General features: G+C 41.4%; 1 protein-coding gene across 1 annotated transcript in view; it reads left to right on the top strand.

The window, feature by feature from the left end:
• Window positions 1–25,229, top strand: part of LOC118214799 (polypeptide N-acetylgalactosaminyltransferase 18-like) — a 75,137-nt gene extending 49,908 nt beyond the window's left edge. Inside the window, exons 7-11 of the mRNA XM_035395026.1 lie at window positions 2,499–2,684; window positions 4,199–4,336; window positions 6,320–6,415; window positions 18,059–18,223; window positions 24,130–25,229. Of these exons, the coding sequence (XP_035250917.1) occupies window positions 2,499–2,684; window positions 4,199–4,336; window positions 6,320–6,415; window positions 18,059–18,223; window positions 24,130–24,276 (732 nt within the window). The 3' untranslated portion in view covers window positions 24,277–25,229. The remainder of the gene's footprint in view (window positions 1–2,498; window positions 2,685–4,198; window positions 4,337–6,319; window positions 6,416–18,058; window positions 18,224–24,129) is intronic.
• The last annotated feature ends 1,984 nt before the right edge of the window (window positions 25,230–27,213 follow it).

Below are 27,213 nucleotides of genomic sequence, written 5' to 3'. Positions count from 1 at the left end.
GTTGCCTTTGAGAGCTGGTATTGATTTTGTATGTACCGTTTGATGCGTTTAAAATCGGTGATTATACTATCTGTGCCGAAATACTCTGTCCCTTGCACCAGCTGCTAAAGCACATGAGAAATATTAACCTACGGAAGCTCATTTCAATAGGTGCCACAGCGTCCCTTCCCTCTGTAAGTATGATTCCATTTCCTGGAAGAAACTGAGCATGCGCTCACAAGTTAAGATCATATCTCTTTGTTAAAAGTTTAAGAACATAAAAATACATAATGATGAGTACAGGCCCCTTTTGCTAAACCTTAATAGATGAAGTATCTTAAATCGTTCCTCATAAATATTAAATATCATACCATGAGCCAAGTTAGTCACCTTTCTTTGTACTTTTTTCCAAATCTTATAGTGACAAGAATTGCACACAGCACTCAAAGTGTCATCTGACAAAGGCGTTATAAAACATCAGTAACTCTCCTTTGGTTTCTTTGCTATATGCCATGTCCCAGCCTCATCTTGGCCTTTTTACTGCTGCAGCACAATGCCTCGCCCCTGCTAGAATTTGGTCAACTACTACTCCCAAGTCTTTTTCAAATGTAGCACATTCTTATTCTGTTCCTCCCATAAATTACTGTCTTAAATTTCAATTTATCCCATGCAGAAATGTACATTTTTCCATATTTGCCAAATTAAAAAATTCAAACTCGCTTTGTAATTCCTACTGACTTCATTTTGACACTGAGTCTCTCAAGTCTGATTTGGGTCAAAACACTGTTTAACTTCATCAGAGAAGTCCAAGAGATTTATTATGCACCTTCCCCTGCAAAAGCAAGTGCCTATAGTTTCCTGGATCAGTACAGTCCCCCACTTATATTATATTATATTAAATTATAATATATTATATTATATTACCTTCGAGTCATCAGGTATTTCTATAGTTTTTTGTGTGTAAAAATACCTGTCAGTGATCTAAAGATGCCCCCCCTCACTCTTAGAAAACTCTTGGATATATGCCATCAGAGTTTGTGGCCTTCTTTGTATTAGGGTTTTGTCATTTTTCCAGTACTACTCCATCCCTTATCTCAGTATCCTCTGATATTATGTAAACAGGATGTAACTGTAGGTTCTTCTCTGGTAAAACAAAGTAATTAATAGGGTCAGTAATCTCTGTAGTCTTATAACTAGGGTTTTTCCTACATTGACATATTGACATGTCTTAGTCGATGCCTCCTAAGTGTTTGTGTGGAGTCATTTGGGTAAATGGTTGATATTGTACCCTAAGTTTTGAGTGACAAAAATGAAATGCATTTCATGACCCCTTACAATGTGTTAATCCTTCAGTATAGGCTATATTTTCCCCATAATAATTCTGGCACATACAATGTGTAACCCTTCAATAAATAAATTGAAATTGTTCCAATTTTAAGTTTTTGTCATGCGTTTAATTTTTTATTTTATATATGAGCCTACATCAATTTTTTGCGGTGGTCTCTTGAAGACTTCACTGAACTTCACATTCTAGATGTAGCTAAATATTGGGAGACGACGCATAGAGTTGACAGTGGCAGTAAATCCAGTCTGAATGCAGTTGTTATCACGCAGTCACCACCTAAGCCCTATTGTGAGCCAGGAAAAACCCTGCTTGTAACACAATACTCCTTCCATATTTTAATTCACTTAACCTCTTCCTTGCTTTCCTTTTCTCCTGTAATATGGGAAAAGGCTTAGGATTACTTTTTGAATTTTAAGCGCTTTGCCAAAAGTAATCTTACATGTTTCTTCATTTTTGAATCATCAGCTATATGTGTGAAAGAAAATCTGTTTTTCATCAGCCAAGCCGCCCCGCGGGTCCCATGTATTTTTCGCAAAAGTGTATGTCAGCAATTTCTAGCAAATCTAAATCTTAATAGTTTGAAATAATGTGATCTCTGAGGAAAACGGTGCTGCTAAGTTGTAAGTGGAAGGAGCAGGGTTGAGTTGGGTTCTCTTAGGCTGAAGAAGTCTCATTTAGAAACTTTTCAGTTTTCAAGAATCCTTTCAATTTGCCTGAGAGCTTCCTGCTGGTTGATTACTCTTGTCGTATAATGGTGGGGAGGGGAGAAATGTATTGTTGGATAACTCAAAGTTAATTACATTGGATCCTCCGGGGAGATTGGTAATTATCCAGAGATGTGCTCTGGGTTTGTTGTGGCCAGATGGAGTCCTCACTCTGTGCTTGAGATCCCTCTCATTGCGGGAAATTGACTTCCTCTGTGACACATTTTGGCTGAGGCTTTATTGACGACTGTCTCTGTCAGGACCCCACGCTGTTTCGAAGTGCATCATACATTAAGTGTGGAGAGAAATTATGTTCAACTTTGCATAATGTATGCTAATGATAATGTGCTGTAGCTTTGTATCAAAGGATATATTGCCATGATCCATCTAAAGGAGTCTTTCTCTAGCTCTGCTTGTTCAGGGGATCTTGTACTGGATGCTATGTGTTAGCATTTTGTCTGTAATACCAGGTGTGGCAGTGTGGGGGCAGTGTGGAGGTGCTGCCTTGCGCCAGGATTGCCCACATTGAGCGTGCTCACAAGCCCTACACTGAGGACCTGACTGCCCACATGCGCCGCAATGCCCTGAGGGTGGCCGAGGTTTGGATGGATGAGTTCAAGAGTCACGTCTACATGGCCTGGAACATTCCGCAGAAAGTGAGTTCTCCCGCAAAAATGCACTGGACAAGCATGGTGCAATGGGAAAGTCAATATAGTTGCTCTGTGTAGACTGATGTGCAATGAGAAAGTCAATATTGTAGCTCTGTGTAGACTGGTGTGCAATGGGGAAGTCTCTTTAGTAGCTCTGTGTGGATTGGTGTGCAATGGGGAAGTCTGTATTGTAGCTCTGTGTAGACTGGTGTGCAATGGGGAAGTCTATATAGTAGTTTTATGTTCTGGTCTGCTAGAGGGTCTGTTTGAATAATGTATACATGATCTGCTGCAGGTGACAATGGGCATTATTTACCCTCGGGGGATAAATGATGTAAATCAATCAATCAATCAATCAGTCAATCAATCAATCAATCAATATGGCGAACATGCTACATGACTCTATAGGAACATTAAAAAGGGGGATTTTTAATGGTGAAATGAAATCCCTTTATATGGTAAATATCCATGCCCCTGTCAGGTTATTAGAGTTGGCCATGGTTTTCTTAGTGTTGGCTATAGTTTTTTAGTGCTGGCCATAGTTTCAAAATGCTCCACTGTGTACAGTATAGCTCTCTGTGGTGCAGGACCTCTGCATATTTAATAGAGCTCAGTGATCCCTCATTGCCAGCCAGCTTGCTTTTCTCCCTCTGACTAATGTCTTACTGGTGAATAGCTGTCACATACTCCATTCTCCTGACAGTGCTCATTGCTCGTCAAATAGGCAGATATAATGTTAGATACATTTAAGCAGGTGCTTTGGACTGGCATCTGCTTTCATTTAGCTGTCTGCTACAAAGACACATCCTCCCTGGAAAGAGTCATAAAAACCCAGACTATTTATTTCAATGCAAAGAAACCTGCTTCATAATACACTAAATATGTATCAATGTAACTCCTGAACTGATGCTGCTTCACCTTATTCTCATAAAAAATATAAGTGTTGATAATTTTAATCCCTCTTTATTAAGAAACATACCTGTTGCTAGTCCGTTGCTGTTTCTTAGTTATGTGCTCATTACTTTAGGCACAGCTATGTCTAATAATGTCTAATTGGCACTGCAATGTCCCAGCATGCATTGCATCCAACAGAAAATGAAACGTTCCTGGCTTTGCTGGGGTCTATGGTGTAAATATCTCTCCTGCCATCCAGTAACATGACTGTAAGCAACAGCTGTGCTCTCATGCTCATTCTCAGAAGCCGTCGCTACTTTTTACTCTGCAGTGTGCCAGCTGAGCTGCGCAGCTGCAGTACAGGAGAGGGGGTGGGCTGCACAGCTGCAGACTGCAGGAACTCCCTGCCCACCTACACCTTCCTCCTCCCAGCGACACTATGTTCCCCCAGCATCAGTCAGGATTCCATCCCCTTACACAGAGTTACCCAGGAGGCCCATGGAGAACTTTGTCGTACATTGTATAATTATATATGTGTGTGTGTGTGCTTACTTGTGTGTGTGCGTGCGTGCATTTGCACGTGTGTGTGTGCGCCTACGTGCATGTTTGTGTGCATGTGTGTTTAGGACTCTGGAATTGACATCGGGGATATCTCTGAGAGAAAGGCCCTGAGAAGGAGGCTGCAGTGCAAAACATTCCGCTGGTACCTCGTCAACATTTACTCTGAGATGAGGATGTACATGGACACCATCGCCTACGGAGTGGTGAGATTTATACTTTTAGACCTTTACTCTTATCGCCTATGGAGTGGGGAGACACATTATGATCTTTTATTACACGGCTTTGTTGAATGCTCAGTTCTGATTGGCCACTTCAGACATTCCATGGTCTGGTATTTCTGAATAATGACCGCTGTTATGGCTAGCAGACCGCTTCAATTTAGAACGCTTGTCATATCACGCTGCTTGGTGTCAAGAAGACGTTACTCCATTGTTATCTTACTATATTACTTGCAAGAACACACTGGAAAACTTGTTTCATATTAATTTCAATAAAATCACTTAAAGTGATTTGATCTCTTTTGTGTCAAATTATTGATTGATTTCTGTCGTCAGGTAATTAGCCGTGTAATACGCGGGATAATCCACTCCGAGGTGGTCTGCTATCGAAAAAACAATGACCGTTGTTGACATGATGGTTTGATGGTTTCCATTAATGGTGGAAGATTTTTGTCTGTGTCCTACTTCACAAAATGTGAAGACTGAGTGAGCACCACAACAGAAGTTTAAATCACAGGTTCCTGGAGATTTGCTGGGCTGGGTGTGCCCCAGCACTAATGCTGTAGATACGTAGCTTTCCGAACGATAAGGAGCGAGGTAGATGGGCCAGGATGTGTGTGCATATGTTACCCTGTGGAATGTGTGAATCACTGCGCCTCCACTGAATACGGGATACTGCTGCTTTCCACCATCAGCCCACCAGCTCCATTCATATTTCATTTTCATTTTACATCCAAACATGTCCGCTTGTTGCCAACTGCGCTTTTGAATAATCTGTGCTGGCACTGCAGACTTAGTTCCCTGTTTGATTTCATATTGTGTACTTCAAGGGATGCAATTAGAAGATGGAAATGGGTCAGCCTTATTAAAACTTAGCTGGCAATGGAAGGTCCAAAAATAACCGTCTTTGCAGCGCTCAGTGGCATTTGATTAGCAGCCAATCGCATATGGGTGATAACATCATCAAGATCGCAGCTGCAAACCGTAACGTGTATTTCCCTTGATGGACAAAAAAACGGAGTGTGAGCCTTTTAAATGTGACCCATTCAATAGCAGGAGTTTGAGGTGTCTAATGAACCAATCAATCACCCAGCCAAATTAATAAAACCCACTCTAATACCCTAAAATCCACAAGTCCTTGTCACTCCACAGTGTTGTTATGCACTTCTGTTTGTCAAAATAAAAGTTGTGTCAGATGTAATAAGATTGAAACGTGTCCCCTTCTCAGTGACGCTTGTATTTGTTTGATGAGCTGCATTTGTTGCATACCAACAGACTGCCCTGAGCTACCGGCCATCAGTGTTTTGCAGGAAATTATTATCCCTGCTTTCACTGTCACAGGATGCTTTCCTGCTTCATGCAAATGTAGGCATCTGGTGTGGTGAAAGTATGTGCTCTGAATATTTGATATATAATATACAGTATATGCTCTACCCGTCTCTCCTAAATCAAAGTGAAGTTATGTTTGCTGATCCATTGTTTTCCTGTCCCAAGGCCAGCTGCTCTGAATGAGCTTTTAATTCTCACAGTCAGCATTCACAGCAGCCACAGGGCATTTATTTTTGCATTTATTTTTCTTGGACCTCATTGAAATGATGGAATGCGAGCTCATAGTGTTTCCAAGATCCGCGAACACGGAAGATGTTAGTGTAAGCAAGGCTTCACAAACCTCAAAATCAGCGTAGCTGTCAAAGTTCTGAAGTGGAGAGCAATCTTTTGATTGGTTGATGGCAGTCAATGGTTGAGAGCATGCGTGAGCTACACCCATTCATGAGACCTTAGTTACATGCACCTCCAAGTAAAACTGAGATGCTTTTTAACAGTTATATTACAGATTAACCCAGGAGATGCGTGGATCACATGTTCACCAGGAGATGTATGTAAGGGAGAGACATGCTCCTGCCTTAGGCTCGTGCACCTCTATGTCTCATACTGCTGTGGCTCATGTCTCCCTACTGTCTCCTGCAGCTGAAGAACTCCCTGAAGAGTGACCTGTGTTTGGACCAGGGGCCTGACACTGACAACGTCCCCATCCTCTACATATGTCACGGGATGACCCCTCAGGTCAGTACCCAACCACCCCTTAAACCACACCACTGAATCCCCACACCCCCCATCTCCACAAGCCCTGCACATCTCCATACCCCTAAACCCCCAAACTCCTCAACACAGAGCCTCAGTCTGTGTCACAGGGTCCACTGTGACTCAGCCAGATGTCCACAGGTTTTTAACTGGTGTATAAGGCTGACTTCACCTTTCTGTCCCTTCATCTAGCTATCTGGGGTCTACAAGTAAACTCATCTAAGGTTAAAGACAGCCTGCTGTGTTACCTCATGAAGTGAAGGGTCAAATTACAAATCTTTTTCCAAACACTTCTAGTGTTTTTGAGTTTAAATATACTCATAGCTTGGTGGCTGTTCATCCATGAAGCTTAATGGAATATTTTTAATCTAATATAAGGCATATATATTTTCTCATGCTAATTTCTAAATGGGATCTAATGAACCCAGAGCTCATCAATCACATTTTGCATGTCGTACATCAGCTTGATATTTAAATATTATGATTAATTTTAACTTATAATTTATACCCTAATTGTAAAAAAATTGTAATGTAGTCCTATTTACGTCATTTTAAACGAACGAGAGGAACAGCACAGGTCTCCAGGTTAGAACATACTAATATATTTAACTGTATGTGGACAACAGGTCTAGGATATAGGATCATAGTTTTCCTAGTATCCAACATCACAACTGTCGGTTCAACATTTGCAGTGCCCAGTCCACATAGAATCTCAACCCAGATTAAAAGAATAAAGGCTAAAGAAAGACAGATTTTTGTTTCAGATGTATTTAGTGTCTTAATCTTTCACAAATTGAAGCTGTTCAATTGCTTTGCTTTGTCTGTTATTTGTCATAGCAGAGTATCATGATCAGGGTTATATAGGATTAGGAGACGCCCTGGGACTCGCTGTTGCATCAGGAAGCTGTTAATAAATCCCTGACAATATCATGTTCTTACTGCCAGCTTTGCTTTTGAGAAAATTTTGAAATATTGCTAACCAGAGATTTGGAGCAGTATGACAGAATCTCATCTTCATATGCAGTGAGACTAGCAGAACAAGATATTTCCTTTATATCATAAAGCACCAAAAAGCAGTTTGAGATTGTCTGATGCGCAGCGATTACAGCGATACAAAGGTTTTAGCTTACATAGTGTTGCAAGGACTATGATATATGCAGAAATATTAGAACACAGAACCGCTTTTGGCCAGAACTCCCTTAAGTTCTAAAAATGCTGATGTGTTTCAGAGTATGAGTCCATCACAGCACTCAAAAAGGATTGTGAGTACACAGGCTCAGTGCTGTGAAAAAATATTGCATATTGCATATTTGTCACACTAAATGGTTTCAGTTCTATAAACAGTGTAAGTGTAAGTAGACAAAGGAAACACACTTTTTAAATTATTATTTTGTTTATTTCATGAAAAACGTGATCAAAAACCCATATCTCCCATGTAAAAAACATCATTTTCACAGCACTGTGCAATACCTGATCTGTGTTTGACTTTCTAATATGAATGATAATTCTGATTATTATTTTAGTGAATATTTTTGAAGCGGTGTCTTTAGATAAAATCAAACAATCAAATGATTGCTTAACAGCTTCCTTTCAAATGCTTTTTTATTGATTTCAAGATTGGTATTGGATGTAAAAAAGCATAATGTGACTTTTCTTATTCTGGTATGTGAACTTTTCAGTGTTCAAAAGTTTAAATATGACTGCGCAGAGACCACTGTGTCTGGCTGATCTACTGACAGACGTGAGCAGTTAACTCACTGAGAAGAGCAGCTTTGCACTCTTGCCCCGGGTGCGAGGAGTCATTATAATTTAATGTTACCTGGGACAGCTAGGCATGCAACTGTTGTATTTGGGTCACAGGGCCAGACAGATGCAGCCCATTTCTTGGGGAAAACTGCAGTTCTCTCTGCTTTGTGTGCTTCACTAGCACAGTAAATCTCCCCTTTTCTTTCTCAATATGGATTACTTTAAGCACAGTAATTGTGATTTTAGGCGTTTCTATTTTTTTTAGGTTATATAACTGCTCTGGATTTGTAGCTCTGTCATGTCTATGGCTGCTCTAGTTGGACACACAACAAGGAAATTAATGCTGATGAAGCAGTCATCAGATAAGAAATCAATCTTAATGAGTCTGGTACAGCCCAACAACCTATCACATTAACACAATGGATGTAAACATTCTGACAGTGGAAGAAAAAATTACAGTTAATAGGCTTTTGGATCGCTGTGTAAAGATGGGTCATTTATCTGCTTAAACTGAAAGCTCTCAACACAGTGTTAATCCCTGAGTATATTTTATGAGAAAATGTTTACTGGGAAGCATAATTAAGCATTATAGATGACAGGAAAGCATGGTCATTGTAATTAGGCACAAATAAAACTTCCTTTCTTGACAAAGTTAGCATGTACAGAATGCTCAATGTGTGTACTTTTGTCATTACTTTGTAACCACATAATTTCTTTCCTCTTGAGACAAAATAAGAGTCTGGGATGACTGTTAATGAATCCCTGAAAGACGGCATCATGTTGGGGCTCTGTTTCCATCTTGCCACTGGAGGGCTGAATTACGGGCTTTTTAACCCAGTAAACTCTGGGTTCTCTGTGGTAAATGCAGTAAAGGCAGCCATTTATACATTGCATAAACTTGTTTTACTGTTGTCCTTAAATGCCAGAACACTTTCATGGGAATGGGGATTAAGATTTTGTTTAAATTTGCTATCTTCATAAACACGCGAGGCAGAAGACATGCTGTTTAAAGGCGTTCAGTGACTGTAGGTTTAATTAGTGTGGTTCTGCTGCCAGTACGGATGGGCCTATGCAGGCTGACGCTCTGCTGGGTGGTAATCTGAGTGGTCACGCTGGATGGTAATCTGAGTGGTCAGGCTGGATGGTAATCTGAGTGGTCAGGCTGGGTGGTAATCTGAGTGGTCAGGCTGGATGGTAATCTGAGTGGTCAGGCTGGATGGTAATCTGAGTGGTCAGGCTGGGTGGTAATCTGAGTGGTCAGGCTGGGTGGTAATCTGAGTGGTCACGCTGGATGGTAATCTGAGTGGTCAGGCTGGATGGTAATCTGAGTGGTCAGGCTGGATGGTAATCTGAGTGGTCAGGCTGGATGGTAATCTGAGTGGTCACGCTGGATGGTAATCTGAGTGGTCAAGCTGGATGGTAATCTGAGTGGTCACGCTGGATGGTAATCTGAGTGGTCACGCTGGATGGTAATCTGAGTGGTCAAGATGGATGGTAATCTGAGTGGTCAGGCTGGATGGTAATCTGAGTGGTCAGGCTGGATGGTAATCTGAGTGGTCACGCTGGATGGTAATCTGAGTGGTCACGCTGGATGGTAATCTGAGTGGTCAGGCTGGATGGTAATCTGAGTGGTCAGGCTGGATGGTAATCTGAGTGGTCAGGCTGAAGCTCTGCTGGATGGTAATCTGAGTGGTCAGGCTGAAGCTCTGCTGGATGGTAATCTGAGTGGTCAGGCTGACGCTCTGCTGGATGGTAATCTGAGTGGTCAGGCTGACGCTCTGCTGGATGGTAATCTGAGTGGTCAGGCCCCGTGCCAGATTCCGTCCCCGTGCTGCCGTGTGTAACGCTCATAGAAAGATGCCAGAGTGTAAAATGTGTGCTATGCATTGGGTACTTGTGTGCTAGACTTTACAGGATTTGCACAATTAGCATTAACATCAGCAGCACAGAAAGCGGTTACCCATTGCAGGCTGCAGTTAATTAAATCAGCGGAAACCTATTGTTTAAATGCAAATACTGTGGCCCTGATCTAGAGGGTAAATGCTGGATTTCATCGCCAGTTAATATAATTTGTGTTTTAAAGAGACAAAGAAATGTACACTCTGGAAATCATGCAAACACTTTGCGGTCTTGTAGGCTAGCTGATTAATTCAGAAAACATAAAATCTAATTTTCCAAGAGATACTGAACTGGTTAATGACAGACATGAGATTTACAATATACTAATACCGAAAACAAGCACTAACGCTATCATGCAGAACAGATACCAGAGCTATAGCACAGCAGGAAGACTTTGGGTCTCTGGCTGAGGCCTGGGCTGTCTCTCTGATGGGGAGCAGGAATGCACAGAGTTCCTCATTAGATTAGCACATTGTTTGGGAGATGCAGCATAAGTTACTTTGTTAGATCAGCTAGTCATTACGATGGCATAAAGGTAAGGGATTGTGCTCGTGATGTCTGAGCCACCTCCCAGTTCAGTCCTCTTATTCAGTACTCTCAGCATCACGCACACTTTAATTGAGTGAGTGAGTGAGTGCGTGAGTGCGTGAGTGAGTGAATGAGTGAATGAGTGAGTAAGTGAGTGAGTGAGTGAGTGAGTGAATGAATGAGTGAGTGCGTGAGTACGTGAGGTTATATTAGCTAAACAGTACACTGTAATTACTGCCTTAATTACTAAGGGATTATTCTGTGACAGGGAGCTATATGCAATGCATCAAGCCCAGCTCTTCAATGGTTGTACTCTGTGCAGTCATTTGCTCAGTGATGCATTTTGTTTGGATAATACAAATGGGGAGCTCTTGTGCAATAAATGTTATCCTGTTCAAAAATGGAGAACCTAATTATATTTCTCCATTGTGACAAGGGACCTTATTGTTCTTAATGCTGCACTCAAATCATCTGGTCATTATTCCACTGTACGGTTTATATAGTGTGGAATTATCTCCCCATTATTCCACTGTAAGTTTTCTATGGTGTGGAATCATCTCCTCATTATTCCACTGTAAGGATTCTATGGTGCAGAATCATCTCCTCATTATTCCACTATAAGGTTTCTATGGTGCGAAATCATCTCCTCATTATTCCACCTTGAGGTTTGTATGGTGTGGAATCATTGCTTATTATTCCACTGTAAGGTTTCTGCGGTGCAGAATCATCCCTCCTTTTTTCCACTGTAAGGTTTCTGTTGTGGGGAAACACGCTCATTTTCTGAATTTCAGTGGCTGATTGAACAGCATCATCCTTTTTTAACTGCGGCACTTTGGAAACTTTTTGTTCTTACCTGGTTCTTCAGAAAAGTTAAGCTCAGTTAATTTTTATTGAGTGAAAGTATTCCTAAGGGAGAGTGAAACGATCACAGATTGCGCCAAAATGTGACTGTGTGCTTTATATAAAATGGTAGCTTTGACATCTACATTTGGATTCTGTTTTAAGATTCAGTTACTTTGTTACAGTTACTAGGATTGTGTAATAGCTGATTGATGGAAATTTTGGCTTGTGAAGAATGATAAAATGTTATTGGTGCACTCAGTGTTGATAAGAATGAAGATTAGCGTCTGATTAAAGGCTACAAGATGGGAGAGATAAACACTGGTGTCTGATTCGATTACATTTTGTGAGAAATATTGGGACTTTGTATTTTCAAAAATGTATCGAAATTGAACTGCTCAGCATGAACATTCTGCTACAAAACATGGAACATGGAGTGCTCTTCACACACATATACATTCCAAAAAGCAATCTGTAGTGAAGTAATCTTTTTGTTTACCTGAGTGGAGCATTTCAGATCAACACTTGCATTATCTGCGTCTCCAAAGTGGGTCAGCCCTCTGTCATATGCATGTCTATTTCAAGTCTGGGGTGTGTCATTTGCTGACTTTAAATATCCAAAAACTCACATTACTAAAGTTATTAACAGTATACATTCAGGTCCAAAATTATTTCCACCCTTGTTGAAAGTAGACCATATAAATAAATAAATTAACACCGATAGTGGGATATATTTTATGGTCAGACACTAGAAATACATATACGGTTATTTTAATATAATTATTATTTTAAAAATGTGCTCTTTTGAGTAAAAATATGATTAAAAATACTTATTTAATCTCATTCTAAGGAACTGTGTTATGGCCTTCCATCACTTCCAGTTTCACTAGGGTATAACAAGCATATAAAATCCTATTGTCATCCATCACAATGGGAAGAGCCAAAGAACTGTCAAATCAAAAGAGACTGGTGATTGACCCTCACTAATCAGGTAATGGGTACAGAAAGTAAATAAATGGTTAAGCACACAACTTATTTTCTCATGTGATGTTTTGGCTCTGCACCTCATGAAAGTTTTTGGAGTGTAATATGTTTATTCTGTCTCTGTTCCTTGACATCATAACCACAGTAACTATCTCATAAAAGCCCTTGCTTTCCTTCTCTCCTTCTTTCCTCTCTGTGGACTGAAATTTCATACCAGCGACCAAATCCACAGTCAATTTCATGTCCTCCAAAAATAGTCTGGTAGACATTGTGTTCACTTTTATGGAAATACATTTTAATTTGGACAGATTTGAATTTCATTCATCTGATCTTTATTCCTGAAGATAGCTCCATTGCAGTCAGAAAAAACCTTGTGTTGGGAAGATCTGTATGAATGCAGGAAAGTGAATGAGGTTTCCCTGAGTTGGTGGGTTCTGCCGAAATGGAGGATCAGCTCTGTGTACCATTGATTGAAGTGCTGTATTTTCAGAGTGCAAAATTCACACTCCAGTGCTTCCACAAAGAGCACAGGCACATGCAGGCACATGGAGCTGAAGCTTTTAATTTGCTGGCACACCTCCGCAGAAAATAAAACATTGATTTAGGTTTGGGCGATTTCCAGTGAGCCTGGAATGTATTGATTAATTTAATGAAAGACTGGACAAAATGGAGCCCTTTGAGAATTATTCTTCACTGAGAAACTTTAATTAACTGGGCTCCAGCAGGCCACTCGTGTTTTCATAAGAGCAACATCAGTGATCCCTCCAATCGATACCAGGAATCAGTCTGAAAGCTGCCTTTCTGAATTTTAGTAAAGGTGCTGGGGGTGCTTCTATGCAGAAAATACAGTCAGAACCCTCACCTCAAAGCAGATTTCACTCAAAGTGTTTCTGCTTTAAAGAGAGCGTTATAAACTGAGCAGACTGTAGTGAGGATTCGAGGCGCAGTCCGAAAAGGTCTGTCAGAAGATGGCCAACGTCTCTGTTCGGATCGCCATGGGAAGCTCATTCCACCATCGATGGGCCTAAACAAACAATAGACATGCCCGGGAAGTGCAGGGTTGGAGAGAGACAGACAAATTCCTATATTGCGCAACGAAGGGGTCTGGCTGGTGTGTATGGTCAGATGATCTTTTGAAAGTATGAAGGGTCAGTCCCCTTGGTAGCCTGGTAGGCTAGCAACAGTTTCTTAAATTTGAAGCTTGTAGTTATGTGTAGCCAAGGGAGGTCAGTGAGTTGGGGGTTGGGCGGGTCGGTAGCCAACAGGTACCTGAAGCTGCCTGTACCTGATGCTACCTGTACCATCAACTTTTTCCTGCTGAATGTGTGCATTGCTGAAGCTCTGCATATCTGTGAAGACTGGTGTGAGATGTATTCTGATTTATAGCATTAGGTTTTTGGAAAACAGAATTTCTCCATAGACCGAGGAGCCTATCACAAGAGCTGTGATTATTCACAGGGAAGATTTGGCCAAACATTTGTTGTCTGAGTGTGCCCTCTATACTTACTGATAATGTATAAATTGAAAGGCAATTCCAGAAAATTCCATCTGTCCAACAAGGCTAACTAAAGAATGCTCTCTCAGCAGTACAAAGAAATAGCACAGCATCACTCAAGTGCTTTTTATCTCTTCGTGGAAAATGTTCTACCACTAAAGGAGAAACTTGTGCTGCATCACTCAAGTACAATCACTGCTGACTAAATTGTGGTTTGAAAAAAATGTTGCTCAAGGTATTCTCCAGAGCACTGGGTCTTTTTTCGTTATACTTTTGGGCTTGGAAGGACAGAGATATTGTACTGACCATCAAACGATGTGCTTAAATGTTGGTATTGGAATTAACATTTTCCCTGTCATAAATGAAACTGGCCCACCATGAGCCCTGTTGCATGGTGGGCAGACTGGCATGGTGGGCCCTGGGCTGCCCCGGCTGCACGGGTTCTGCCTCAGCGCGACTGCATGCACAGCTGAGCCTCTGTTTCGGGTGTGTTGCTAAATAAGTGAAGTGTACTGCCACGGACTGAAGGGATTCCGCGCTATAATTTAACGGCTTTTTTTATTGCAAATGCAAGAACGTGGCCCAGGGATGTTGTCTGCGCTTGTAGAAAGCAAGAAATAAGACACAGCTTTGGTAAAATAAAGATACCTTCTTATTTGGGTCTTGGGATGTCAGATTTGAATCTCTTTTGGAATTGTACAGATAGGCTTCTGTGGCATTGTGAAAATCTTGTTACACTTTTCTGCTTTAAAGCCTTTATCTAAGTGCATCATGTGAAAATTAGACATTCAGACAATTTTCATGCAGGGACATATACACGAGGAATTCTCTGCTGGTTCATTGTCCATATTTAATACACGGCAGATTGTAGATAGACAGCAATGTGCATATTTATTAAATAAAACATAATTATAATGACTCTGTAAATGTGAATAAATGCAAATGTGCATTACGGTCTTCATACCTCTTCTATAATCTGATTTTCCATGTTATGGCTCTAGGAAGATTAAGTGAACAAGATGCAGCATGAACATTGATACCGTTACAGATGAGAAATATTCATATTCGTATTTATTTTTATTAGGCAGGGTAACTGAAAATGTTATCTCCACAAATCAATATAAATATTACAATTAAAATATTAAATGAACCTTAAATACATGTATTGTAGACAAAGTGGACCAAAAAACGTCTCCTTATGTGGAGTTGCAATGTGGTATACTGCAACTTTACAGTAAAAATCATAGCCTGTTTTCACACCAGTCCATCAGTAATAACATTTATTCAGGACCAGTTTTTTAATGGCACTGAAAATAGCTTTGACTGAGTATTCCATTATTTACACTTAGTGCATCTGGAACATTTGTCCTCATACAAGTCAACAACGGCTCTTCTTGTATGATTTTAAGTGCTTATTTCTGACAATTTACTTAAATTGGAACTGTCAGTTTTCTGACTGAGAAGTAAGAGGAAAATGTGTGGACTCGTTCACACTAAAAGAAACAAGAAATGCTCAAATAACAGCTGTTTGCAGCAGCTATGTGTAGAAGGGTATCATTGAAGGCACAGCGTGTTGAACCTTGATGCAGGTTGGCTACTTCCGGTCTTGTAAGACCATGCTGGATTCATTTCCTGTCAGCTACAGTGAGAACCGGAAGATGAGGCTACAGTGTGGGCATGTGATCACCAAATCTGGGCGATTGAACGTTGCCTTTTCTGATGAATCTCGATTTCTGCTGCAACATGCAGATGGTAGGGTCAGAATTTAGCATGAACAACATGAATCCACGGGTCCACCTGCTTTGTGTCAATGGTGCAGGCTGTTGGTGGTGGTGTCATGATGTGAGGAATGTTTTCTTTGCACACGTAGGCCCCTTAATACCAACTGAGTAATGTTGTTGACCATGTGTATTTCTTTATGGCCACAGTCTGCTCTTTTTCAAGTGGATGGTTCCAGCAGGATAACGCACCATGTCACAAAGCACACATCACCTCAAGTTGGTTCTACGAACATGACAGTGACCTCACTTTAGTCCAATGGCCTGCACTGTCCCCTGTTCTCTGTTAAATATCCAATCAATGCTGAGGAGAATTCAGGCTGTTCTGGAGGAAAAAGGTTGGATCCTACTCAGTTCTATATGTACAGGATTACCTCCATTTGTCGTTAGTTTTAGGGCAGGACTAGGTGCTTCATAGATTAATAGCTTATGTTAGTGAATCTATGTTCTTTGCAGAAATATGAAAAAAGGGAGTGAAATTTAGAAATGCAATGTAGCATCCATATCAATAGATACGACTGACATCTGAAGTCTTATCTATTGTTTAAGATTGCATGTATGTATGATGATAAGATATGAATATTAGCTTAAGACAAACTATTGATTTATAATTGTCTATTGTGTAAAAATATTTAATGGGAACTGTAAATGCACAAGTTATTGGAAACCTAGCTATGACCTTGACCTTTATGTGCGTTCTCACTTGAGTGAGCAAGGGTTCAGGGTTGTCCCATATAAGTAGTTTACAAGTGGTGGAAGGCTCTTACTGAGCCCTTATCTGAAGTGGCATCTCTGGACACTTCGGTGAAGGGAATTGCAGATAATTTTTACAGAACTGTGAATTTCTGGACTAAATCCAGCTGCAGTCAGGAGTCAGCACTATAGATGTATAGCCTTGAGTTCAATTAATCGACAGAAGCAAAGAGCATTAAATGCATTAAAAATACAGTTAAAGTGTATTGAAAAAATCTTAAATTTAAAATGGCTTAATTAGGCCTACTGTTTGCTCATCCAACGATGCAAGGAATTGCATTACATCACTGACCATTTGTTTTTTCCATCTTTGCTTTCTGTAATATCTTTATTGGATCACAAGAATGCTCATGAACAAGCACCATGCTAATGGCACTGGGATTGAAAAAAATACCCACAAATACATCATTGAAAGTGTGTGAGTGCTAAGACTTGGACAGACATCAGGATGTGAGTTTAGAGCCTGGAAATGTAAAAAAACCTACCAGAGGCCTGTGTTACCATGTCCTGTGTGATATGAAAAGGACCAATGAGGGCATTTGGATCTTTTACATAAATCCATGTATAATTCCCCGTGTTAGAGACTATAGAATAGGAAAAGAGTGATGGCATCAGAGAGGGATCACCTAAAACAAAGTCACCCCTTCTGAGGTAAACACGACTAACTCTTTAAAGAGAAAAGAGGAGGACACGGTAAAACTGTGCTTAATGTCAACCACTCAGTATACACTGATACACTGTAGGCAATCCTTACCATTCATTTTACACTGGTACACTGTGGGTAATCTTTACCAATCAGTATACACTGATACACTGTGGGCAATCTTTACCATTCATTTTACACTGGTGCACTGTGGGTAGTCTTTGCCACTCAGTATAAACTGGTGCAAGTGTACTGTGTTTAATGTTGACCATTCATTATACACTTCCAGTATGACTAGAAACATGCAAGAGGATGTTGCCTAAATTATTCTGCTGTTTAAACAGATTTATACCGATTCATCCTTGACCTAGAATGTTCTTAAAGTTATTTTCTTGTGGTTAGCAGTTTATTAAAAAGCAAGTATGCGAACACGCAATGCCACACGGTGCTCATAAAGGAATGACTATTCATCAGTGTCTGCCTGGGTGATGTGCCCTTGTGTGTAGTGATACTTTGACTGCTTAGATTGTTCAGCGCTTAAAGCAGCATCTCTCTTGAAAGTGACCTACAATGTAACTCCTCAAAGGCACAACATCCTTACACATACCAGCTACCACAGCAGAAAAAAAGATTTATTTTTAATTCCCTTTACCCCTGCACTTTTACAAATTACGTATTCATCATGGGCTGTCAGACTTCTGTCAGTGTTCTTTTTTGTTTCAGCTTTATCATACATTACATTACATTAATTTAACAGACTCTCTTATCCAGAGCAACTAACAGTGTTATTCTAGATGTTATTATTTCTGAAAAATTCAGGAAATGTTCAGCATTAATATATCTATCTGTTGTCTTTTCACAGTAAGGGTTGCACCTCATTAAGGGTTTTATTTTCTGCTGAGATTTTCTATGTTATTCCAGAATGGAACAGTAAGCACCTGTATGTTGTGTCTTTCCAGAATGTGTACTACACCAGCACTCAGCAGTTACACATTGGGGTCTTGAGCCCCACCATCGATGATGACGACAACAAGTGCCTGGTGGATGTGAACAGCAGGCCTCGCCTCATTGAGTGCAGCTATGCCAAAGCCAAGCGAATGAAGCTCTACTGGCTCTTTACTCAGGTAAATCTCCCTATCCCACACTTCTACCAAAAGAGAACCCCCCCCCCCCCCCGCCCTTCAGTGTGCCCAGGCACCTGTCTGTTCTGCGCTCCCCCCCCCCCCCCCCGGGTGTGGAAATGACCTTCCCACTGTGGTCAGGACAGCAGAAGCCCTATCCATCTTCCAACACAGAGCGAAGGCCCCCCTGCCTGTGACTGAGAGGGAGGAGTCTGGTACAGGAAGCTGTATGCCAGTATGCTTCAGCGCTCTGTACCACCAGCTTCATTCTCATTACGGAGCTCCTCCAGGGACTCCACCAGTGTCTGGGAAATATCACAGTTCACTGGACTCATTCTACATTCCTCAAACCCCCAGTCTTCACCAGGTCTGAAACTGTCATTAAAAACCTGCAGCTTCCAGTCTTCTGTGCACCGTTCCTCCAGCCACACACACACACACACACACACACACCATATTGTCTGAACTCCCACCTATCTTAATATTAACTTCAATTAAAATAATTAAAAATTTTCTACAAAACTATTATTGTTCAATAGCCATCTCAAAATTGCGCAGAAGTTCCATCCTCAACTGTTGCCTCAATGTGCTTGTGCTTTTTTAGCGAAGTCAATCTATTGACTTTTTATAATTTCTATAATTCTGTATCTCTATAATTTCAGTGTGCAACTTGCCCTTAATTCTGTTCAGCTTTGAAAAATGTCAACAGGCACCTTGATCAAAAGCAACATGTAGGCATAGCTTATTTAGAAATGTTTCAATATTTGCTGTAACTTATTAGATAACCATTGTTTTATGTAATATATGAAAATATTCTTTTGACTGACAGTAGGAAGGTGTGGAAATGTAAGCATTTGAGATGTGTCACGGGGTTCAAGTGGAACTCTTATTGAGATGTTCATCATGAAAAAGCTGGGAGAGCACTCAGCCCAAGGCCTCTCTCAGTGGAGTCCTTTATAATGAGTAAGGGTGCTATTATATTAAAACAGAATTAATGTATACTTTTGTGGTTGAGGACAAAGGTCCTCCTGTTTGACACTGACTTGAGTAAGGCAATGTGACCTTGATCTGTTCCAGGCATTCACAAAGCTATAAGCAACTCATTGAAAATTTTTTGGCAAGTAAAACTTGTATGGAAAAGATTCAAGCAAGGGGAGGTTAGGGCTATACTATATAAACCTTTTCCAGGACGAGACCACACAGAAAACACTTTACATAAAGCTGCACGTCTTCATTTGCTAAAGCATGTTGTAACAACAGGTAATACGGCATATCCCCAGATCCACTTCAACTTCAGCTCATCAACATTATGGTCAGGTACGAAGGATCATATCAGACTTATTACTGGCTGTCAGAGCACTGGTAAAATACCCTAATAACTGTGAACTATAGCAGTGAGCACAGGCCTGTGAAATTGGTAGCGTAATTAAATTAATCTTGCTCGACAGAAGTTTTGTTTCCTAGCACACTTGAGTGTTAGAGCCTTCCCGAACCGTGGCTGCACCCTCTCTTATTTGTGTATTTACATTACTGCAGGTTTTCTTCGGTTGGAATGATTACACGGGAAAAGCAGAGGTGTAATCAGTTCATTCGATGATGAAATTAATGTTCACGAGCCTGTCAGCCTGGGAGAGTAGCGCAAAGCAGAGTAGTGCTAAATGTGTTGAATGTGCTTTTTCTCCCCCTCCTGTAACTGGAGTCAGAAGGTGGGAACAAAGTCGCTAACACGAGAGCCCTGGCAGGGATACGGGGCTGGCTCATCGCATCACGCAAACCCAGCTGCCAGCATCGATCACATCTCAGGGAGGCACGGACATGGCAACCGCATCAGCGCGCCACGGCAACCGTTTCACAGCAGCCGCCTCCCAGCACTGACACTCAGTGACACGCAGGAGGGGTGTTTCTGTTTAGTGTAGCGCTGTACTCCTTTTTACAGTCGCTGTTGAGAGGACTGTAGGGAAAAGTTTGGTTTAAATCCTCCATGCACAGTCTGTCCTCTGCACCACTGCGCCGTAGCCTCAGTGCCTCCCAGATAACAGACGCTTACCGTAATTATTTTTGCCACCTTTAGAAATGACCCCGTCTCCTGCTAGCAGCTACTGCCTTGCGTTCTGTCCTACATAATTTAATTCTGAGCGGCACACCAAATCCACATGCTTGATTCTGTGCCAGGATGCGCCAGCTCCACCGTATGCTAGATCTGCACTCGTCCTTCACACACTTCAGAGCAGCACACTGCAATTTATAATGCCTGTACGCACATCCAGCTCGCTGTCATTGCGTGACATGTGACTCACACGATTTCATTAATAATAACTGCATGTTCTTCTCTGGCTCTAATGCATGTCCACATCAGTCTACTGACTGGTTCGTTTTGAAATATTAATTTTTATAATGTATGTATATTATCTATTTTTTTTCATGCATTTGTCTCCTGTGTTAGCACTTAAGTTCACAGATCTGACCCTGGTGAGTTCACATCACAGCCCCTGGGGGTTCCAGCTCGATAGTAAATCAGAATGCTCTGCTACACTCCTACAAATCTGGGTCTGTGTCACGCTTGAAAATCAAAGAAGATTTGTTTGAATAATCGAGTATCCATCACACAGGAACACATGCATGTAAAGGACTTTTCAAAGTAATAAAATAAAAAAATCTAAAACAAATGGGTACTGGATACACATAATCCTGATCTGCAGGTCTCTTCTAATACTCACATGCCTCTAAATTTGAAATTAAATTGCGTCCAAAATTAAGAGAGAGCTCCTGGCATGTACCAGGTCTCGGCCACTGTGTGGTATTAACATACAAAACGAGTCACATCTGGTTAAAACCAGGAACCAGGTAGCTGTCTGATTCCTTCTGTACTGCACAGCTTCTGAGACACTGTTGAGAACTCATTTTCCTGACCAGAAGAAATTGTTCACCATTTAAGTGATGGGAAATTGATTTTGTTTAAGAAAGAGATAAAATCATATTGATTGGATTTTGCCTGCTTGAATAAACGAGCGAGCTTAGTGGAGAACGGTCCGGGTAATTATCCTTGTACAAGGTAGCTTTTACGCATGTATATGCTGAGGAGGACCTTCAATTTCTCTGTGCTGCTGTGGACCAACCCACTGTGATAGCATTCCTGAATGGGGGAAGGCTTGTAGTTGATAATCATTTTGTTGGTACTGGATTTTTCAGAGCAGCATCTGAACAGCGTTTCTGTTGAAATATATGTGATGCTGGTCTGGTGACCGTGGAGTCTTTCATTAGGACTGCACAAAATTAAGATCAGTTCTGACCACGTTATGCACCGTAGCTTAAACATACCCAATCAATCAGTAAATCAACCAACTAAATTGTACTTGAAATAAAACATTTTTATCATTTAAAAAAAAAAATACAACTAAAAGGCTTGCGGCTTCCATCAGCAGAAGTTAAAGAAATCTGTTGAGAAAGTCACATTACTGCAAAAATAATAAACCCATCTTACTTTCCATTTTATACTTCATCCATGCATGTACGCTCATGTAATGTTGAGGATATCAGCAGGTGTCTACAAGTGCTATTCAGTAGGTGGAATGTATTCAAATCAGGCTTGGAACTGGATGTAATTCAGTATTTAGAGATAAGGAATTGCCACATGCTGTTTCACAGAATATAACCCAGAGAAGCAACACAAAATTATAACAGTCATACACATAGATGTATTGTATAATGTGCAATGGGATGGACAAACCTGAAAGAGTAAACCAGGGAAAGATCACACACAGAGAAGCCTCACAGACTCTGAGTTATAAACTATAATTGAGTGGGGCTGGTTCGTAAATGGAGAAGTTCCCTGCTTTGCTCTTATGTAATAAACAGCAAAACGGTTTGAACTGAATGATGCTTCTTTGGTTTCTAATTGGAATCTTTTATGAGGGTTTGAACTTTGAAGCTTCTTTCATTTCCAGTTCATTAAAAGCAACGGCAGAGGCTCTCAGCTGCCAAATGGGACATGAGAGGGAGCCAGGAGGGAGGGACGACAGAATGTGGCCAAAGAAAAATATTCCTTTCAAACTCTGAAGATATGATTCCCAATCCGCCTGTCCTCCTAAGACAGATTAGACCAAACAGCTGTTTTTCTCTGGCTGTATCCATGTTCATATACACATAATGTACCTGGTAATGTTCCTTTAACATTGCTACAAAATTGTTGTAAGCTGGAAAATCCTTTTTGGTCGTTATCCAACGTAAGCTAATTCTTGAGCCGCAGTCAAATGCATCTCTCGTACAGTGATACTACAGTGGATGAAAGGGGACTGTCGGCTGACCAAATGGAAGCCTAAAGTAAAACGAAATGAAATTTGAGCTTCTCTTGATGAAAGTGTGGCTAAATGATCGATGGCTTGTGTGCGTTATTGATTGTGGTCTCTGTGCCAGACATTCACTGTCCTTCCCCGATAGTCTTTCTGTCAGCCTAATGAGGGCGGTTTTACATGGCCAAGCCACAGAGCCGTGTCAGGGGAAGAAACAGGAGAATAAAAACAAGTCACATCTGTCACATCCATCACAGCTGGCCCTGTATTGGACCTAATGGGGCAGTGGATGCAGTACAGAACCTGACCACTGCAGTCCTCCCCCCACACTATGAGTCAGACTGCAGATACCAGCTGATTGGATCAGTACGGACACACAGCTGATTGGATCAGTACGGACACACAGCTTATTGGATCAGTACGGACACACAGCTGATTGGATCAGTACGGACACCCAGCTGATTGGATCAGTGCAGAGACACACAGCTGATTGGATCAGTGCAGACACACAGCTAATTGGATCAGTATAGAGACACACCTGATTGGATCAGTGCAGAGACACACAGCTGATTGGATCAGTGCACACAGTTGATTGATCAGTATAGAGACACACAGTTGATTGGATCAGTGCAGACACACAGTTAATTGGATCAATACAGAGACACACAGCTGATTGGATCAGTGCAGAGACACACAGCTGATTGGATCAGTACAGACATACAACTGATTGGATCAGTGCAGAGACACACAGCTGATTGGATCAGTACAGACGCACAGCTGATTGGATCAGTACAGACATGCAGCTGATTGGATCAGTACAGAGACACACAGGTGATTGGATCAGTACAGACACACAGCTGATTGGATCAATATAGAGACACACAGCTGAATAGGTCCCTCCTATTAGCCTTCCTAATGTAGTTGGTTGTGGACATTCACAGTTTGTTTGGAAGATCACCATCTGTTTCTCTCGCTACGGTAACAGTAGTAAAGGTTTTATCTTTTTTGTGGACTCTTGCTTTCCTACTGAGACTTAATTAAGCTTAATGGTGTATTGTTGCTAATAAACCTTAGGTCCCTCTGTGCATGCTGGGGTATGTGGGAGGCCCCCTGCTGGAGTCTCAGGTAAACTGCACTGAAGAAAAAAGGATCATTAGCATTGGAGAGAAGAGCTGGGGCCGAGAGATATAGAACCTGATTTCTTGGTGTCCTGTTGTGCAGTAACACCATTACAGCTCTCTCACACCAGCCTTCACTTGAGCTTCATTACTTCCATATTTGAAATACTGTATTTACATCTTAGGCCTTTCGAGAATTCTGTTATCCAGAGTGCCTTGCACAACTTGCATGCTATCCATTTATACAGCCTCACCTGAAAATTGTACTTACAACCACCTCAAAGCTGCAATCCCAGTTCCCTGCTCTTCTAGATAATTGTAATTTATATTGACAATTAAACCATAGCGTTTGATCGTTTACCTGAGGGTGTGGCTTTGGAGAGAAAAAGAGCAGCCGTACTGGTGGATCAGAGGGCATGCATCTGTGGGACTGTTTGCACTGTGGGCCAGTTTCCCTGGCCGACGCGTTACCTGATGCAGGTGCTCCTCTCTGTGTTCTCAGGGAGGTTCCATCCAGAACAGGAAGTCGAGGCGATGCCTGGAGCTGGTGGAAAGCGGCAATAATGAGTTTGGGTACCAGCTGGCCCTGCAGCAGTGCAGCGGACAGAGCTGGACCGTCACACACCTGCTGGCGGGCGGCGCGCTATGACCCTGTTAGCACCAGCTTGCTGTGACCTGCCCACCTTCAACACTGCTCCTGAGAGGACTACCAGAGACTCTATTGCTTTGGCCTTTCACACTCCTTTTGCTGTTTTCAAGGAAAAAGGAGCTAAAGTCACATCTGCTGTATGGTGATACTTTGGGCACTTTGGCATCTCCCTCTTTCACCTGAAGAAATATTAAGATAAATGTCAGACATTTTTACCGTATTTGTGTCTTCACAAGTCGGCCACTATTTGTTGATTTCTATACGCTGCAGTGTGGGAGGCTGAAACATCAGAGTATACATTTTGCAGTTCCTTGGTTCTGTGTTGACTGGATCCAGTACAATCATTAATCTCTGATATATACAATCGTTAGGTCTTTGATATATCTTTGCTACTGTGTAGCAAGAGTTTGCTAAAGCCGCTTTTCCACCGCATGGTACCGGCTCAACTCGACTTGGCTCTACTCAACTATACTCGCTTTTGATACCAGGTACTTAGTTTTCTACTGCAGATAGTACCCCCGTCAATGTAGCTGGTCGTCATAGCGACGCCACATGAAACTGCCGTGACGTCATTTTCAACGCGACACACACAGGAACAATGGAGGATATTGAAGGGATGGTGTTCTTGATTCTCGGTATTTGGCTGTTGGTCGCAGCAAGGAGACACATTTTGTTTCAGAAGAGGCTGGAGGCAGCAAGACAAAAGACTGCTTAAAAAAAACAGTAGAGTTTGGGAAATCCTACATCAGAGCTCAGACGACGAGATGACTCTGGTTGCTCATTAGCATAAAAGGCGACGCAAGAGGGTGAGCTAACCTAGTGACAATTCTCTCTGACCAATCAGTGGTCTGCAGTGTTTTCACGTCACCTTTTGGTATCGCCTCAGCTCGCTTGGAACCTCAACGGAGGTGATACCAAACAAGCATGTAACCGTCCAGACCCACGGCGCAACTCACTTCCGCAAACACATTTTAGCTGGCACCACCTGCGCATGCGTCCCACAAAACGTCCCTCAAAGGTCGTCCGTGAGTGAGTGAGTGAGTGACCACAATTTGCCATGCATAGCCCACGGCTTTTTTGGGAAAAAAGGTACCAGGTACTATCCACAACTTTTGCCCGATGGAAAACCAAAAAAGTTGATTAGAGTCGAGTCGAGTTGAGCTGGTACCAGGCACTGGAAAAGCAGCATAAGTTTCCTGCTGTATTTGTGCCCTCCTAGTGTCTCAGGTTTGTAGGTTATGTTTATTAAGAAATCGATCTGTACAGTTTTGAGCAAACGCAATTATGTTGATATGTCTCAGACTGAAGATTTAAAACTATTTTCTAAATGTAAATAATTAAAATATTTATATCAGACAGTAAAAAAGTGCTGCAAAATGCTTTTTCTTGTTTTTTGTCCACTGCAACCAGTGAGCAGATTCTAGAAATGGCTTTTAAGAAAGAATCTCACTTTTAAGGAAGGACCCCACTTCTTTTTATGAGGTGAAACAAGGCACTTCATAGGAAGGATAATAGCTCAGTGTGGTGTTTTTTTTTTTTTAGTTTTGTTAGAAAATGTTCCAGTTCACATTCATTTTTTTTAAAGAGGAGAGTTGTGAAACAGAAGTGTATAAATGAGCATTCAAGGGGGTCTGGCACTCCATTTGTTGTGTTGATTAACCTCTCAGCTTCAGCTGAGCTTCAGCACAAATGTGATTATTTCCCCACTTTAGCTGCAGTCAGACTCAATCCTCATGAAAGGCCAGGGTCTTTTCTGTCTGGAAGTAAGTGCAGGAAGTAAATGAGTGAGTGACCAAGCAAGGAAAACACATTCTGCTTTCTGTTTTTAAAGCACATTTTATTTTGTTTTTTAAAACATTCTGTTTTCTGTTCTTTAAAAGAAATGCTTTTGGTTTCCTGTCCTTTAAAATTACCTATTGCATACAGAAGCTTATAATGCAAACTGTATGTGATAAAATGCTTCTGCACTGAAATCTCCATGGATGCCTGTTCAAATGGAATGGCACCCCTGTGTAAAGGGCAGAGCAGATCAAAGAGTGCACACCTGAGATTAACATTGCTATTGCTGGTTCCATTTCCCATCTACTTCTCATCAGTGTTGTGCTCTATACTTACCGTATGCCAGCACTGGTGTCTGCTCTCCACAGGTGTTTACTGTTAGCCTGGGCATCATTAACATGACCAATTCACATCAGTCTCCTCTAATGCCTGGATCTATGGGGCCTCTATCCTCCCACCTCAAGGGGTTTAGGAGACCTCGAGTGATCAGCCACTGTGGAGCAGGAGGAGAGCCATAACAGACAGGAAATACTGCAGTCACCATGACAACCATGGGGAAGCAGCCTCAGCAGCACAGCATGGGCAGCAGTTCTGTGGGGCTGTATGAATCAAAGCTGGCTGCTGGGCTCAGAGTTATCAGGACTGTGGGGTGTTTGATATGAAGACTTTGCCCCACACACACACATACACACACACAGTGCACGTGTGCACACACACACACACAGAGGACTGATTCAAACGTGCACACACACAGTCACAGTCCAAATGCAGAGAGGCCCAGTTTTATTTCAGATAAAACGACTGTACAGAAGGTGCAACTCTAATCTCACTATAAATGTGTGCACACTGAGGGCAGTGGAATTGGTGCTTTAGATCAGATTTCATCAGAGAGGTGTGAAAGTCATAAAACCTATAATACCCCCTTTCCAAGCTTTGAGGACATAACCAGAAAGGGGTGAATACTGACGATCCCTTAACTGCCCAAGTCAAGAGGTGATTACAAAAATGTTTTAAAAGAGCAATCCTTTCTCATCTGCCTTCAATTCATCATTTCATTTATTTTCTGTACACAGATTTAAAAATATATATATTTTTTTTTAATTATGCTTTTATGTGACCCAGTGTGAATCATGCACAGTAAGGACATTTACTCAATGC

The sequence above is a fragment of the Anguilla anguilla genome, chromosome 16 (assembly GCF_013347855.1).
Source record: "Anguilla anguilla isolate fAngAng1 chromosome 16, fAngAng1.pri, whole genome shotgun sequence".
Taxonomy (NCBI): Eukaryota; Metazoa; Chordata; class Actinopteri; order Anguilliformes; family Anguillidae; genus Anguilla; species Anguilla anguilla.
This window is presented reverse-complemented; position numbering and strand designations above follow the sequence as displayed.